The sequence below is a fragment of the Muntiacus reevesi genome, chromosome 19 (assembly GCF_963930625.1).
Source record: "Muntiacus reevesi chromosome 19, mMunRee1.1, whole genome shotgun sequence".
Classification (NCBI taxonomy): domain Eukaryota; kingdom Metazoa; phylum Chordata; class Mammalia; order Artiodactyla; family Cervidae; genus Muntiacus; species Muntiacus reevesi.
In genome coordinates this window covers 16935183-16952013 of record NC_089267.1, presented here as the reverse complement: position 1 = coordinate 16952013, position 16831 = coordinate 16935183, and the positions used below count along the sequence as shown (strand labels likewise).

The 16831-nt window shown below is 41.1% G+C and overlaps 2 protein-coding genes across 2 annotated transcripts; both read right to left on the bottom strand.

Moving 5' to 3' along the window:
* Positions 1-3943: 3943 nt before the first annotated feature.
* LOC136150968 (endogenous retrovirus group K member 13-1 Env polyprotein-like) lies at positions 3944-5677 on the bottom strand. The gene has a single exon (XM_065911860.1). It carries the CDS (start codon positions 5675-5677, stop codon positions 3944-3946), a length of 1734 nt encoding a protein of 577 aa, XP_065767932.1.
* A 2281-nt stretch (positions 5678-7958) lies between these two features.
* LOC136150967 (endogenous retrovirus group K member 8 Gag polyprotein-like) lies at positions 7959-10055 on the bottom strand. The gene has a single exon (XM_065911859.1). The coding sequence runs from the start codon at positions 10053-10055 to the stop codon at positions 7959-7961; it is 2097 nt and encodes a 698-aa protein (XP_065767931.1).
* Positions 10056-16831: the final 6776 nt, after the last annotated feature.

Genomic DNA, 16831 nt, shown 5'->3' with positions numbered 1-16831 from the left:
ATTAAAAAAGAAATTTAGTCTATCTATGTGGAAAGAATGGATGAGAATGGGGAGATTTCCATTTTTCTAGAGGAGGTGTTTATTTACATAGTTTTGTCAAGATTAGATGAATAAAATGATATTGCTAAATCTACACACTAAAAGCCATTTGAGTACAATTTACCTTCATGTTAATAATAAATAGCTTGACTGGTTTAGTCAAAGAAGTAAAGAATTTTGAGTTTTGGATCAAAATGATTCTTCATCATCTCTTTGCCAGGCAATTTATATTTTGTAACTGGGTATAAAACAGCTTTCCTAGCAGAGAATATCATGTGCAAAACCTTGGGGCAAGAAGTACTGAGGTTCTTTTGCAGAACTATTAAAGACACTCTAATGACAAGAGTTCTTTAACACTATGGAAATGTGATCAAAATATACTGTTACATGACAAGACAAAGCTATGAAACAATATCTAGAGCATTTTGTTATTTCTTTAAATAGCTATATGTAGGCTCTTAGGATAATGGTTAAAATTTTAGTCACTAAATTCAGACTGCTGGGTTTTATAGTCTAGCTGTATCATTGGTTAGTTGTTTCACTTGAGTAAATTAATTTATAAACCAGGATATGGGAGGTGAGAGGGAGGTTCATGAAGGAGGGGACATATGAATACTTAAAGATGATTCATGTTGATGTACAGCAGAAGCCATTACAACACTGTAAAGCAATCATCCTCCAATTAAGAAATTAAAAAAATACAAAACAGGATATGCTTGCGTTTTCTCATCTGCCAAATGGGAATACTAACACTACCTTCCCTAGTGCATATGGTAAGATTATAATATATGCTTATGTGATTGAAATATTCAGAAAAGTGCTTAGAATCTTGTTCAATAAGTATTAACTATTATTAGCATGTTATTTTGAAGCTGAAGTGCCAATACTTTGGCAACCTGATGCAAAAATGACAACTTATTGGAAAAGACCCTGATGCTAGGAAAGATTGAAGGCAAAAGGAGAAGGCAACAGGAAATGAGATGGTTAAATAATATTACCGACTCAATGGACATGAATCTGAGCAAACTACAGGAGACAGTGAAGGACAGGGAAGCCTGGAGTGCTGCATTCCATCGGGTCACAAAAAACTGGACATGACATAGCAACTGAACAACAGCAATCATATTTCTAGTTACCTCTATCAGAAAAGACACGTGAATGTTAATGGTATTTTTACAGATTGCAAAATTGAAGTGAATTTTAATTTCACACCTCCTCACATGTACTTTATAAAATATCTACTATGAACTGTACACTATAGAGTTCTACCTTGAATTCTATCTATATTAAGAGACTAGATTTCTAAAAATAGGTTGTGTTAAAGTAATTTAATAGGCATTCATTTTTACAACTTAATCTGAAAGAAGCATTTGGATTATTCCTTTGCAAGTAGTAACTCTGCTTTTAACAATTCATTAAGTGAAGTATAAGGGTACATTTACTGAATAAAATATGCTAAAATATTTGTAGGTAGATATAATTGCTTTTATAATTGTAGCAAAGAGGATAGATGTTTCAAAAATATCCATATGGAAGGTGCTTATCACTTTTTTCCTTTTGATTCTTGCTTTTTTTTCATTTATTTTTTTATTGAAGGATAATTGCTTTACAGAATTTTGTTGTTTTCTGTCAAATCTCCATAGAATCAGCCACAGGTATACACATATCCCCTCCCTTTTGAACCTCCTTCCCATCTCCCTCCCCATCCCAACCCTACAGGTTGATACAGAGCCCCTGTTTGAGTTTCCTGAGCCATACAGCAAATTCCCGTTGGCTATCTACTTTACATATGGTAGTGAAAGTTTCCATGTTACTCTTTTCATGCATCTCACCCTTTCCTCCCCTCTCCCCATGTCCATAAAACTATTCTCTATGTCTGTATCTTCATTGCTGCCCTGTAAGCAAATTCTTTAGTACCATTTTTCTAGATTATGTATATGTGCATTAGAATATGATATTCATCTTTCTCTTTCAGACTCGTTTCACTCTGTATAATAGGTTCTAGGCTCATCCACCAGATCAGAAGGGACTCAGATGAGTTCCTTTTCATGGATGAGTAATATTCCATTGTGTATGTGTACCGTCACTTCTTTACCCATTCATCTGTCAGTGGACATCTAGGTTGCTTCCACATTCTAGCTATTGTAAATAGTGCTGCAATGAACAATGGGATACATGTATTTTTTCATCCCTGGTTTCCTCAGGGTATATGCCTAGGTGTGGGATTCCTGGGTCATAAGGTGGTTTTATTCCTAGTTTTCTTTTTTTAAGGAATCACCATACCATCTTCCATAGTGGCTGTATCAATTTACATTCCCACCAACAGTGCAAGAACATTCCCTTTTCTCCACACCTTCTCCAGCATTTATTGCTTGCAGACTTTTTGATGATGGCTATTCTGACTGGTGTGAGGAATTACCTCATTGCAGTTTTTATTTGCATTTCTTTAGTAACGAGTGATGTTGAGCATCTTTTCAAGTGTTTGTTAGCCATCTGTATGTCTTCTTTGGAAAAATGTCTGTTTAGGGCTTTTTCCCAATTTTGATTGGGTTATTTTTCTGGTATTAAGTTGTATGAGCTGCTTGTATATTATGAAAATTAATCCTTTGTCAGTTGTTTCATTTGCTATTATTTTCTCCCTTTCTGAGGGGTTTCTTTTCACCTTGCTTATAGTTTCCTTTGCTGTGCAAAAGCTTTTAAGTTTAATCAGGTCCCACTTGTTTACTTTTGTTTTTATTTCTGTTACTCTAGGAGGTGGGTCATAAAAGATCTTGCTTTGATTTATGTCATCAAGTGTTCTGCATATGCTTTCCTCTAAGCATTTTATAGTTTCTGGTCTTACATTTAGGTCTCTAATCCATTTTGAGTTTATCTTTGTGTATGGTGTTAGGAAGTGTTCTAATTTCATTCTTTTACATGTAGCTGTCCAGTTTTCCCAGTACCATTTATTGAAGAGACTGTCTTTGCCCCATTGTATATTCTTGCCTCCTTTGTCAAAAATAAGGTACCCATAGGTGCATGGGTTTATTTCTGGGCTTTCTATCTTGTTCCATTGGTCTATATGCCAACTGTAGCTTTGTAGTATAATCTGAAGTCAGGAAGGTTGATTCCTCCAGCCCCATTCTTCTTTCTCAAGAATGTTTGACTGTTCTGGGTCTTCTGTGTTTCCATATGCATTGTGAATTTTTTTGTTCTAGTTCTGTGAAAAATGTGCCGGGAGCTGGCACACAAGATCCTACTCATGACAAGGTCATGAGGGAGAAAACCTGACAGGCAAGGCGGATCAGGTTTTCAGGGATTTTAAAAAGGCCAGTTCACGAGATCTCAGCCATGAGAAGGTCATGAGGAGAAAACCTGACGGGCAAGGCGGATCAGGTTTTCAGGGATTCTAAAAAGCTGCCACCGGCTGCCGGGCCAGCCGGAAGACTTCAGCGAGCAACACGACGCGTTCCTTTAGGCTAAGAAATAAAGACACAGAACAGATGGGGTCAAGAGGATCGCTGCAGTCAGCGATGATTCTTTATTTCTCAGGGTTACATTTATACTAAACCAAGAAGAGAATCTTAAGAAGAGAAAATATTTTTCCATAAACATCACTTTGAGATAACAATCACCAGAACTCTCTGATAATGCCAAGGGATAAGAAAGGCATCCGTTTATCTTAAGGGTGGTCGTGAAAGGCTTATCCATCTGCATCATGTGTGCATTCAAGGCTTACAAATGTTCTATAAGATTAACTTAGATAATAAATTCCAGAGAGGGGTGGCGGGACAGAGAGCTATGTCTGTGAACAGACCCTTGAGGATCAAGGCAGCTCCCAGAGTCAGCCTTTTGGTTCAGGTCGCTCCCCGCAGCTCCCCCTCTTTTACTTAGTAAAATGGCACGCCTGATTCTTTTGGCGTAACTAATTACTGTGTAGGACAGCCTTGATGTCCCACAGCTCTTTGACAAATTTCTTTATGATACAAGGAGCAATGCACACAAAAATTGCTAATACCAGAAGCGCGGCCACGACCCCCGAAAAAAGATGCCAAAGTGAGGTTATCGAGGGAAAATTTGAAAATAAACTGTTAACAAAATCTTCAGCATTTTTTGCCAAATCCATACTAGCCCAAGGAGCATTTTCTATATCAAGAATTTCCTGATGAAGTTGTATTAGATCCAAGGAAATGTTTTCATTATACCAAATACCATTTAAATGTAATTTTATCTTATTCCAAGGGGTCTCGGTATTATTATAAATTTTTGGAGCTACACAAATCCAACGATAGTTAGCATGACATCTAATCTTTGTTCTTAGCTTTAACCCTTGCACCTCCTCCCCCCAAAATCTTACTGCATCATAAAGCGCGTTTAGTCTATTCTCCAACTTTCCATCTATATCTTCTTGAATTCCTAAAGCTTTAGAAGTATTTTTTGCTAAATCATCTACAATGCTAGCAATATGCACAGATTGAGCTAAAGATACAGAAGCAGTAACAGCAGAAGCAATTAAAGTTACAAGCATTACTATTCCTAGAATTATTAATCCTATCCCCCTTCGTGGCCTAGCAAGGGCTGTACGCATCTTATTCCACAGCTCAAGCCCTGACTCCTCATACCAAGGTTCAGTGAGGTTCACAGGCATCATGACTAAGGGCAGTTGTTTGACTATCAGAGTCCCAAAATTATTTTTCATACCTCTTATACAATTAGTCAGGGTACAATTAAAACAATGAACATGATATAAACTAGCATTTTTAGAAAGAGTCACAGAGCCAACAAGGATCATAAAGTGATAGGGTACACAGGCCCGAGGATATCTCCAAGTCTCATTCCACCAATGCGCTCTCCAGGATCGTACTCCTTTGGTCTTCCCTCCGGTCTGCAAAAGGGACCCATCTGTTTCGAAAGCGGCCAACAGCTTCCATATCTCGGTCTGGTACACCGTGGTACTGCCAAGATTCCAAATTCTGGCTGCAAGTTGTCTGCTGCTTTCCTTTCCGGGGTTCCTGTTGGAGTCTGGTGACCAATCCCAAAGGGAATGTGTGTCATTAGTAATAGAATATACAGTAGCAGTCTCATCTCTACAAAGTTTCCATGGCACAGTTATATATCGTCCTTTTACCCCCAGGCCACAAAATGGAATGTCTTTAGGTCCAGTTCCATTGACTCGTTGTGCGTATCCTGTGGATTTCACAATGCTAGGAATATGCACTATCCACTTACGGCAGTCATGGTTATAATCATAACCAAAGTATCCTGCATCTGTAACAGTAAGACATCCTGAAACATTATGATTTTGGAAAAAACACATTGGTAATTGTGAAGAGGATCTAGTATAAGAAATACTAGCACTTTGAGGAGAGATGTGCTTATCAGAGAAGCCTCCTAATAAGATTGTATCATTTACATACACGGGAGAAAGCCTCATTTCCCACCCAACTGGTTGTAATAGTGGAGGATCAGGAACATATGCCTCAAAGACATCAGCATTCATGGAACTTATCTGGTTTAAAAGAAGTAATAGAGAAATCAATATATTAGTAGGCGAAGCGGTGGGAAGATTCGGAGAATTCTCACACGCCATTTGTAACAGCGCCTGTATCTGCTGGGCTGTTGGTAGCGGGGCTGTCTCCTGGATTGTGAGTCGTCTCATTTGCTCCACCAGCGATCGCCTTCGCCACGCGTACCAACCTTTCCGGGAGCCAGCGCGGCGCTTCGGCATTCTGTGGGAAAACACAAACCTGACCTCTCCCCCATATTAGAACTGGATCTGGCCCATGCCATCTGCCTTCCAGCGGGTCTTTCCACCTGACCAATGGCCGAGCCTTTTTATTATCATAGTGCCAAAAACGTTGAGCTGCTGATTTACCATCTCGGTCAAGGCTTAAAAAATTCAGAACAAACAAAGCATGACTAAGAAGATTGTTAGGCGTAATAGCATACAAACTCCCCCTTTTTAATTTTTTCAATTGGTGCTGAAGGGTTTGATGTGCCCGCTCAGCAATTCCTTGACCCTGTGGGTTATATGGAATACCAGTCTTATGCACAATTTGTAATTGGGCACAGAAGGCTTGAAAATTGCGACCAGTATATCCAGGGCCATTGTCTATTTTGATGCATTTAGGCAGGCCCACAGCAGAAAAGCTCCGTAAGCAATGCTGAATACAATGCTTACTAGCCTCTCCAGGTTGAAGGGTGGCCATGAGGAAACCAGAAAAGATATCAACAGTAACGTGCACATTCCTGGCCGCTAAGGGCCCAGGAAGGGCAGTGTGAGCGCGTATGTGACCAAAAAAGCAAGGATGAGTTCGGGCTCGAATGAGATTCTGAATTTTCAAAAACAAGGTTTGAATAGAGGCCTTTGCAGCTCCAATGAGGGGTACTGTTTCAATGACTGAGAGAGCTCTGACAACATAATGACTGTCAGAGTATAAATTAAAACTTTGAGGAACACGTTGCAGAGCTTGGAATACTGCAAAAAGCTCTACTTCTTGAGCTGATGAATATGAGGTTTGACAATAGTAAGATTCATTTTCGGTAACAAGCTGGCTATGCCATTGGAAGATCTATCAGTAAAGACAGTTCTCCCCTTTTTCAAAGGGCATTGCTGCACGACTTTTGGAAAAATAAACTGATGCAGCTGTGCAAATTGTAACAATTTATTAGCAGAATAATGTTGTTTAATCTCCCCTGCATACTGTGCAAGCGCAATTGTCCAATCATCAGAAAATTGAGAGAGCCATAGTTGCTGTTCAGTTGAAAAAGGAATACAAATAAAGTGGGGATCTCTTCCCAAATAAGTCACAGTTTCCTGTCTACCTTTTGCTATTACTTTGGCCACAAGAATATAATAAGGACTTAACACCCGTAAGGGAGAAACTGGTAAGTAGATCCACCTTAGAGGGTTATCTTGAAACAGGACACCGGTAGGTGAATGTTCTGAGGCAAGGATATAAAGTCCCCAAGGCCTTTCATAATCACAGTAACTGGAGTGCTGCTGTGATAAGGCAGTTTCCACTTTCTGAAGAGCTCGCTCTCCAGCTTCTGTAAGGCTGCGTGGGGATGTATGATTATTATCTCCCTTTAAGATATCAAAAAAAGGCTTCAATTCGTATGCAGCAAGATGTAGGTAGGGTCTAATCCAATTAATGTCCCCCAGCAATTTTTGAAAATCATTAAGTGTTTTCAGATTATCCCTTCGCAAAGCAATGGGCTGACTCCAAATGTTTCCCTTTCTAAACGAAAGCCAAGATAGGAATAAGGAGGAAAGGTTTGTACCTTTTCTTTGGCTATTATTAGCCCTACTGCTTTTAAGGTAGGTTCCATGAAGGCATAAGCTGCTAACAAATGCTCTTTATCTATATGCGCTAGCAGTATATCATCCATGTAATGCAGAATATAAACATAGGAGTATTTTGCCTGAGTTTCCTGCAACGCTGCTGCAACAAATTTCTGGCACAAGGTCGGGCTATTAGCCATACCCTGTGGCAAAACCTTCCAATGATACCTACGCATTGGTTGGGAAAAATTAACAGAAGGAACACTAAAAGCAAATCGAGGGCAATCTTGAGGTGCTAGGGGAATAGTATAGAAGCAATCCTTTAAATCTAAGATGATTATGTGGGCGTTCCTAGGAATAGCCATGGGAGAAGGCAATACTGGTTGTAAAGTTCCCATGATTTCCATAGTTTCATTAACCTTTCGCAGATCCTGCAAAAGCCTCCATTTCCCAGATTTTTTCTTAATAACAAAAATGGGCAAATTCCAAGGTGAATTAGACTGTTCAATATGTCCCAATTCCAACTGTTCCTGCACCAGTTGTTGGGCAGCATCAATTTTCTTTTTGGAAAGGGGCCACTGATCAACCCACACAGGCTCCTCAGATTTCCAAGTAATAGGATCTGCGTGAATTACAGGAGGATCAGAGGTCCCTTCTAAAAATACCCAAGTCCACTTTTATCAGGCAATCTCCTAGGCTGGATGGGTGTAACATTTCCCTGGTTATATTTCCCAAGCCCAGAAGTAGGAAGAAGTCCCTGATCCAAGAGTTGATTGCTAACCTGTTCACTGGGGCTGTACAGGTATACTCCCATATGAGTCATAACGTCTCGTCCCCACAAATTTACAGGGAGGTTTGGGAGGATATAAGGTCTAATGTCCCCTTCGTGACCCTCATGGTCAGTCCAATGTAACAGCTCTGTACTTTGTTCAGGGTTACTAGCTTGACCAATTCCTTGCAATGTTGATATAGCTATCTGTTTAGACCATGACTGGCCCCTCACCCAGTTTCCCGACTGAGAGGGAAGTGGGTTGCCCTGGACATCAATTTTGGATTTACAATCTTTTGCCCAATGTCTTCCTTTTTTACATCTAGGGCATAAATTAGGAGTTTTAATATTCCCCGAATTGGCTCGTTGGGGGCAAAAGGCGGCACGATGTCCGGGCTGGCCACAAACAAAACAGCCAGCATTTCCTCTACTAGGTAATCCTCGTTTATTTTTCCTTTGCTGTTGATATAATACTTCTTTTATACTTTTACCTTGTAAAGCTGCAGCCAGGGTAATACCCTGCATATAGGAAGGTCCAATATCAGCACATATACGAATGTAGTCTGATAGGCCCCCCTTTTTTCTGTACGGTCTAAGTGCAGCCTGACAGGCAGAATTTGCATTTTCATAGGCTAACTGTTTAGTAAGCACCATTCCAGCCTGCTCATCAGCCATAATCTTACCTACTGCTTCAAGAAGACGAGCCACAAAATCTTGATATGGTTCATCAGGCCCCTGACGAATTTTTGAAAGATCCTCAGTCTTATTACTAGAGCAAGGGAGCTTTTTCCAAGCCTGTCGAGCAGCATTAGAAATTTGAGCATATGCCCCAGGCAGATAATTTAATTGAGTATTCGTAGCCTGATAAGCTCCTTCCCCTATCAACATCTCATATGTAGCATTAATCCCTTGCCGTTGATTCAATTCAGCTATATGACTACATTGTTCTGTAAATTCTGATTTCCATAATAAATAGTCCCCGCCCGATAAGCAAGCTCTCGCTATTTGTTTCCAGTCACTTGGCGGCAAATTTTGGCCTCCTAGATTCTCTATCATGGCCTGGGTAAAAGGAGCCGTGGGGCCGTATTGGGCACAGGCAATTTTTAATTCTTTTAGTTGTTTAAAAGGTAAAGCTTCATAATACCGCTGATTAGCATTCTCAAACACCAGAAAAGAGGCAGAAAATCCTAGAACAGCCTCTCCAGCCCTCTGAGCCTGTTGCATAGCCTTTTGTAAGGGGGACAAGTTGTGTAATTCATGAGTTATAGCTAACGAATTTTCAGGTTTGGAAATAGGCGGAGGATCTAATCCAGCAATAATTGAGGGTGCATAAGTAGGAGGCGCAGTAGGGATTGCACCAGCACCTTCATCCCTACCTTCCCTTTTTATTTCTTCCTTAATTGTTATCAATAATTGCTGCATGATTGCCTCCAGACCCTTTGTCGGAGGGGCAGCTGCTGCCTGCACATTCGAATCATCAGTTACAAGTAATTCCCAGTGATCATCCTTATGGTAAGCAGCTGCCTGTTCCTCCAAATTTTCCTCATCCTCTGGAGTCAACGTTCCCTCATTTTCCTTCAAAGGTTTGGCAGATTCTGATTCAAAGGTTGTGGGTCCTTTCCTTTCAGGAGTAGCATAAACTTTGGGAGTAGCATAAATTGGATCTTCGGGTGGGAGCACGTGTTTTAATTTACTCCCTTCCTCATGTTCAAAATCAAGGCAGTCTCTTATTAAAGACCATAATGAAAATGTTTCCACAGGAACCTTATTATGTTCGTGGAGAGTATAATATGTTTGAATCTGTTTCCCTATCTTTTTCCATATCTCTAAACTCATAGTCCCTTCCTCCGGAAACCAGGGACATACTTCCTCAACAAAACTGAGAAAAGTCTGCAATTTTGATTTAGTAACTTGTATTCCCCGATCCTTCAACATTATCTGTAACATATGCACAAACAACTGACGGCTATGATCTTGTCCCATGGTTTACACTCTCGACAATATTCCTTCCTGCCCCTCAATATACAAGTATATATACTCTTACTTACCTTACTAGTTTCAACAGGCAGCGGCCACAAGGAACTTTCGTCGAGCCCCACGCTGGGCGCCACATGCCGGGCCAGCCAGAAGACTTCAGCGAGCAACACGATGCGTTCCTTTAGGCTAAGAAATAAAGACACAGAACAGATGGGGTCGAGAGAATCGCTGCAGTCAGGGATGATTCTTTACTTCTCAGGGTTACATTTATACTAAACCAAGAAGAGAATCTTAAGAAGAGAAAATACTTTTCCATAAACATCACTTTGAGATAACAATCACCAGAACTCTCTGCTAACGCCAAGGGATAAGAAAGGCATCCCGTTTATCTTAAGGGTGGTCATGAAAGGCTTATCCATCTGCGTCATGTGTGCATTCAAGGCTTGCAAATGTTCTTTAAGATTAACTTAGATAATAAATTCCAGAGAGGGGTGGCGGGACAGAGAGCTATGTCTGTGAACAGACCCTTGAGGATCAAGGCAGCTCCCAGAGCCAGCCTTTTGGTTCAGGTCGCTCCCCACACCGGCACTCACCTTAAAGATGCTATCTGTCTTTCTGATGCTTGCTTCAATAGACTACTCCCTAATTTCTGTGACACAGGAAGAAGGCCTTCCCCGATCTCTTCCCAAATAAGAATCAATTTAGAACTTTAATCAATAAGTTTCCAGGGTGGTGGTATTTTATGAGATTATTTAGGGTGAAAGGAGTGTTTTAATTTAAACTCCTTTGCTGGTATTTTAGTTTGTTTGGCAAATGTGTTTATGCCCTTGGTACTAATATGCATGATGGCTTATAATACCCTAATCATAAAATAACATAAAGAACCTGATTATATAAAAGCCCTAGTAGACATAGAGCCTTTTTGAGGGGTGAAGGAGTCATATTAGAAAACATAAGAAAAATTATTCTAAAGGTGGTTGTTGGATTGATGTTTGCTTGCTGTGTTTTTGCTCTTAATGTGCTAAGGTTGTGTTATGGAAACCATTGTTAATATAGTTAAAGGTACAGAAAAATAAGAGTTTAGCCCTAGTGTGGTAACAATGAGATGGTTGTTAATTGTCACCCAGGAGAGGTGACAGGCAGAGGCTGCCTCACCAAAGTCGCAGAGTCAGTGTGGGGTAAACTTCTTAGATAAATGCAACTGACAACTTCTGCAGAAGGATTAGTTTTTATGTTAACAAGGTTATACTTCTATCCTGTACTGTTGCCCTATGAGACTGCTACCCTTCAATTAAGGCCACCACAGAAACAGAAAATAGGTTTACATTCACCTGACCTGCATAAAGACCCTCATAAACAAAGAAGTATGCAGAAAACACCCTGGTTTCGTGAAGAACAAGCTGATGTAATGTTAAACTATCTTCCGCTTAGAGATGTACTAACTTAGGGTATAAAAGCTACGGTAAAAAATAAAGGATTGCCAGACCCTGCCAGACTCGGCTGCACCCCCCGTCTGGTCACTCTCTTCTCTCTCTCTTTCTCTCCCTCTCCCTCGCAGACTTGGCCCTATCGAGGCTGGTCTCACGTGTCTTCTCTCGCCAACGCCATTCATCCCGAGGGTACCCCCTGGATCCTGACGAGGCTGGACCCCAGCAAGGAAAAATGCCATTGGTAATTTGATAGGGATCACATTGAATCTGTAGATTGCATTTGGGAGTATAGTCATTTTCACAATATTCTTCCTACCCAGGAACATGGAATATCTCTCCATCTGTTTATGTCATTTTTTATTCCTTTCATCAGTGTCTTATAACTTTCTGTGTATAGTTCTTCTGTCTCCTTAGGTAAGTTTATTCCTAGATATTTCTTTCTTTTTTTGTGTGTGTGTAATAAAGTTTTATTAAAGTATAAAGGAGATAGAGAAAGCTTCTGACATAGGCATCAGAAGGGGGCAAAAGAGTACCCCTTTGCTAGTGTTAGCAATGGAGTTATATACTCTCCAATGAATCCAAAGAATGTCTGGAGGTTGCAAAGACCTCACCAGACCCACTCCCATAATTTACATTTTAAGATAACAGAGTTGGCTAGAAGGTTTAATCCAAAGATCGTCCTCAGGCAGGATACATCCTTGTAAAGACCAGACCTACTCCCATAATTTATGTTTTAAGATAACAGGATTAGCCAGAGGGTTTGATCCAAAGACTGTCCTCAGGCAGGATACATTATCGTTATATAATCCTAAGGAGTGTAGAAGAAAAAAAGTAAAAAAGTTTGTCCTTTCTTCCTCCTTGAATATCCCAGACCTCTCTCTCCTTGGGGACCCCTAGACTTCTTATCAACTTGCCTAGGAAATGACTCTTTCATTCCCCCCTTTCCTTTTAGGAGAATTATGTTGCCTAGGGAAAAGGGGCGTCGTTCTCATTCCATAACTGCTTCCCAGCTGACAAGGGACGTTGTCCCTAAATTGGTGAGGCGACATATTCTCCTAATCCTCATAGTGAGGATGTCTGATCCAGGGGCTCCAAGTAATAGTTGGAGGAGGCTGTGGCACTCATAGGAGCTCGGACAACTATTTGTAAATTAAAAGCTTTTAGACGGTTAGAAAACCCCATTATACAGTTACAGATGTAAGGCAAAATAGTCATTAAACCAAGTTAAAATCAAAATGAAAAGTCACATTATGTCCATAGTTACATCAGTCCATCTTAAGGTTGTTAGATGTCATCAGTTTAAGAAGAGGCATCACATGGGATTGTTGAAGGTATTTGTAGACTTGGAGAAAGTCTTTTTCCTTGAAGTGGAGATGTCCACCATGGGAAGCCTTCCACCGATGAAGAGGGGAGTGCTCTGCAGACCCAGCAGTTAGACCGATTGTGGAATGCAGCATAGGAGTGAGCCAAGGACAGGAAGGCATTGTCTTGAGGATCAAATGGCAGACTCAGGATTTCTGGAGTCAGCAGAAGTAGGCTCACATAGATTATCAGGCCCATCTGAAACATACAAAGTCAGAGCATAGAAAGTAAAAACATAAAATGACATCACTTAGTTCTGGTCAGGGTGCCACCTCTTGGCTCGAGTGTGATGTACCCATGAATCAATTCCTGGCACTTTGACAGCTGTAGGAGAAGAAAAAATAACCTGGTAAGGGTCTTCCCAGAGGGGCTCAAGGGATGGGCCCCCAGATCCCAATTTTTTTATGAGGACCTCGGTTCGTGGTTCAAATAGAGGCTTGTTGGATTCAGAGGCTGGGTCAGGAGTCATCTCCCGGAGTTCTGTTAATGCCTGTTGAAAAGCTGAGAGCTGAATTACATAATTAGTTAACTTCAAGGCTTCAGGATCTATAACAATGTCTGTGCGTAAGAAACGCCTTCCATAGATACATTCAAAGGGGGACAGTCCCTCCTTTTTGGGGGCAGTTCGAGCCCTCATTAAAGCTATGGGTAGGACTTTAATCCAGTTGTCCTGCGTTTCTTGAGTTAATTTGCGCAGATGTCTTTTGATAATATCATTAGCTTTTTCAACCTTTCCTGAGGATTGGGGTCTCCAGGAACAGTGTAAGTGATACTCTATTCCTAGAGCTTTAGACACCCCCTGAGTTACAGCAGCTTTAAAGGCGGAGCCATTGGCACTCTGAAGGCTCCGTGGCAGCCCAAACCTGGGGATAATTTCATGGGTTAAAATCTTTATAACCTCTTTAGCTTGTTCACTATGACAGGGGAACGCCTCAATCCATCCAGTAAAAGTATCCACCCAAACTTGTAAGCAAGAATATCCATTAGATTTTGGCATATGAGTAAAATCAATTTCCCAGTCCTCTCCAGGATACTTTCCCTTTCGTTGTAATCCAGATTTTGCTAGCTTTTCAGTCTTTGGGTTATTTTTCTGACATACCTCACACCGTTTAATAATGTTCTTTAAAGTTTTCATTACATTTTTACCTTCAAACAAACGAGAAGCCATCTGGTAAGTACTTTCTACACCCAAATGAAAACTCTGATGTAAACCCTTAAGAATTTTCCACTGAGCATTTTCAGGAATTATTAATCGTCCATCCTCGGACTGTACCCATCCTTTATCAGTAATCTTTGCTCCTCTTTTTTATATCTTTTTAATTCTTCCTCAGTATATTGTGGTTTTTCTTGTTCTACAGGACCTGTCCATATCAAAGGCGTCTGTAGGGAGGGGGTTTCGTAAAGTGCCGCTTTTTTGGATTGAGAGTCAGCTAACAGGTTACCGGCAGCTACTTTACTCCCATCCCTGCTGTGTCCTTTGCAATGCATAACTGCTACTTCTTTAGGACAATAGATAGCAATTAAAAGTCTCTCGATCTTTCTGAAATGCTTAATAGGTTCTCCTGTGGCTGTTTTAAACTGTCTTTCTTTCCATATTGCAGCATGAGCAAGTAAAGTCAAATAAGCATACTTAGAATCAGTGTAAATATTCACTCGCTGCCCTTTGCTTAACTCTAGAGCTCGGGTCAGAGCCACAAGCTCCGCTAACTGGGCGCTGGTTCCCTGGGGGAGAGATTTTGCTTCTAAAACCTGTTCAGCAGTCATCACAGCATAACCTGCCTTACGCTTTCCATCCCGAACAAAAGAACTGCCATCTGTAAATATTTTCATGTCAGGATTGTCTAATGGGGTATCCATTAGATCTTCCCGAGCTGCATAGTTTAAAGTTAGGAATTGGGAACAATTGTGATCAGGTGTTTCATTTTCCTTCTCAGGAAGGAAAGTAGCAGGATTTAAATTTCCACAAACTTTAGGCAGTGGGGCCACCCACGTGAAATTACATCTAATTATTTGCTTAGATAAGCAATAGGTTGCTGGTGAGGCCTTTGGAGTTGTGTTAAAACTCCCAAGGCCATACCTTTTCTTTCAGTGGCAAACAAGTTAAATTCTGACCCTGTGGGCCAACTTAAAGCCGGAGCTTGCAGGAGAGCAGTCTGAAGAACCTTAAAAGCCGTTTGAGTATCTGGAGACCAAACTAGTTTGTCAGTTTGGGCCTGCTGAGTTTCAGCTATAAGTTTATATAAAGGCCGGGCAAGTTCCCCATAGCCTGGAATTCAAATATGACAGTAGCCTGTGATTCCCAAAAATCCTCTCAATTGCCTTAAAGTCATAGGTAGGGGATGGTTTAGTATAGGTTTAATTCTCTCAAGGCCTATGGCCCTAGTCCCTTCTGATATGATTAGGCCCAGATATCTAACAGATTGTTGACAAAGCTGAGCCTTTTCTCTTGATGCCTTGTAACCACAGCCTGCCAGAAAGTTTAAGAAATCTTCTGAGGCTCGTGAACAAGCTTCCTCTGTCTCAGCACAGAGCAAAATATCATCTACATATTGTAACACTACCGCTTCAGAGCTATTAAAGTTTTGTAGATCCCATGACAAACTTTGTCCAAATAAGTGAGGACTGTCACGAAATCCCTGGGGCAAAACTGTCCAGGTTAACTGAGAAGCTGGCTGCGTGGGGTCTTCAAAGGCAAATAGAAACTGACTTTCCTCCGCCAAAGGCACTGAATAGAAGGCATCTTTCAAATCAATTACTGAGAAATATTTGGCTCGTTCAGGAATTTCAGACAATAGAGTATAAGGATTAGGCACCACGGGGTGTAAAGGAACCACAGCCTCATTTATTATTTGTAAATCTTGAACTAGTCTCCATTTATCATTTGATTTCTTTATACCCAAAATAGGAGTGTTGCATGGATTGTTACAGGGAACTAACAGTCTCTGCTCCTTTAAATTCTCAATGATGGGTTTTAACCCTTCCTTAACCTCAGGTTTCAGTGGATACTGCTTCTTATGTGGGAATAAATGTGAGTCTTTGAGCTTGACAACTACAGGAATAGCATTTTGTGCTCGACCCACAGATATTCCATCAGCCCATACTCTAGGATCCATATTTTATTCAACTAAAGGGAGAGAAATGGAGGGCTCCATATTCATGAAAACAGATGCATGGACCTTGTTCAGTATATCCCTCCCCAAAAGGAGCGAGGGTGATTCTGGCACAATAAGAAACTCGTGTGAAAATAGCACAGAATCCCAGTTGCACGATAGAGAATAACTGAAGTAATACCTTTTGGCTCATCCAGACAGTCCCATTACGGAAGCGGATCGGGAAGAAAGTGGGCCAGGGGCTTCAGTAAGCACGGAGTAAGTTGCCCCAGTATCTAAAAGGAAATTGACGGATTGGCCTCCCACCGTTATCAATACCCAGGGCTCCTCAGGTGTAATTAGGATGGGAGCTTGTGTGGGGACCCCCGGGCACCTTCAGTCCTGATGGTCTTGAGAGTCAGACCCCTGAGACCTATGCCTCTGGGGGCAGTCTCTCCTCCAGTGTGGACCCTTGCAGACCGGACATGGAGCCGGGGGCGGCTTAGATGCCTGAGGGTAATCCCGCTTGAGATGCCCCTCCTTTCCACAGCCATAGCAAGCCCATCCCTTTTCACCTGGGTCCCTCTGGGCATTTTTCTCAGGCTGTTTAAGAACGGTTTTCATAGCCATTGCGAGGGCTTCTGCCTTTTCCTTCGTCTTTCTCTGCCTTTCTTTCTTTTCCTCATATTCCCTACCATAATAGACTGTCTGAGCCAGTTATAACAGATTATCTAAAGACTGATTTGGTCCATACGCCCGTTTTGATAACTTATGGCGAATATCTGGAGCCGACTGAGTGAGAAATCTATCTTTTAAGATCACTTTTCCCTCTTCACTTTCGGGATCAATCTCATTGAATCTGCGAAGGGCTTCTCTCAGTCTGTCTAGGAATTTACCAGGA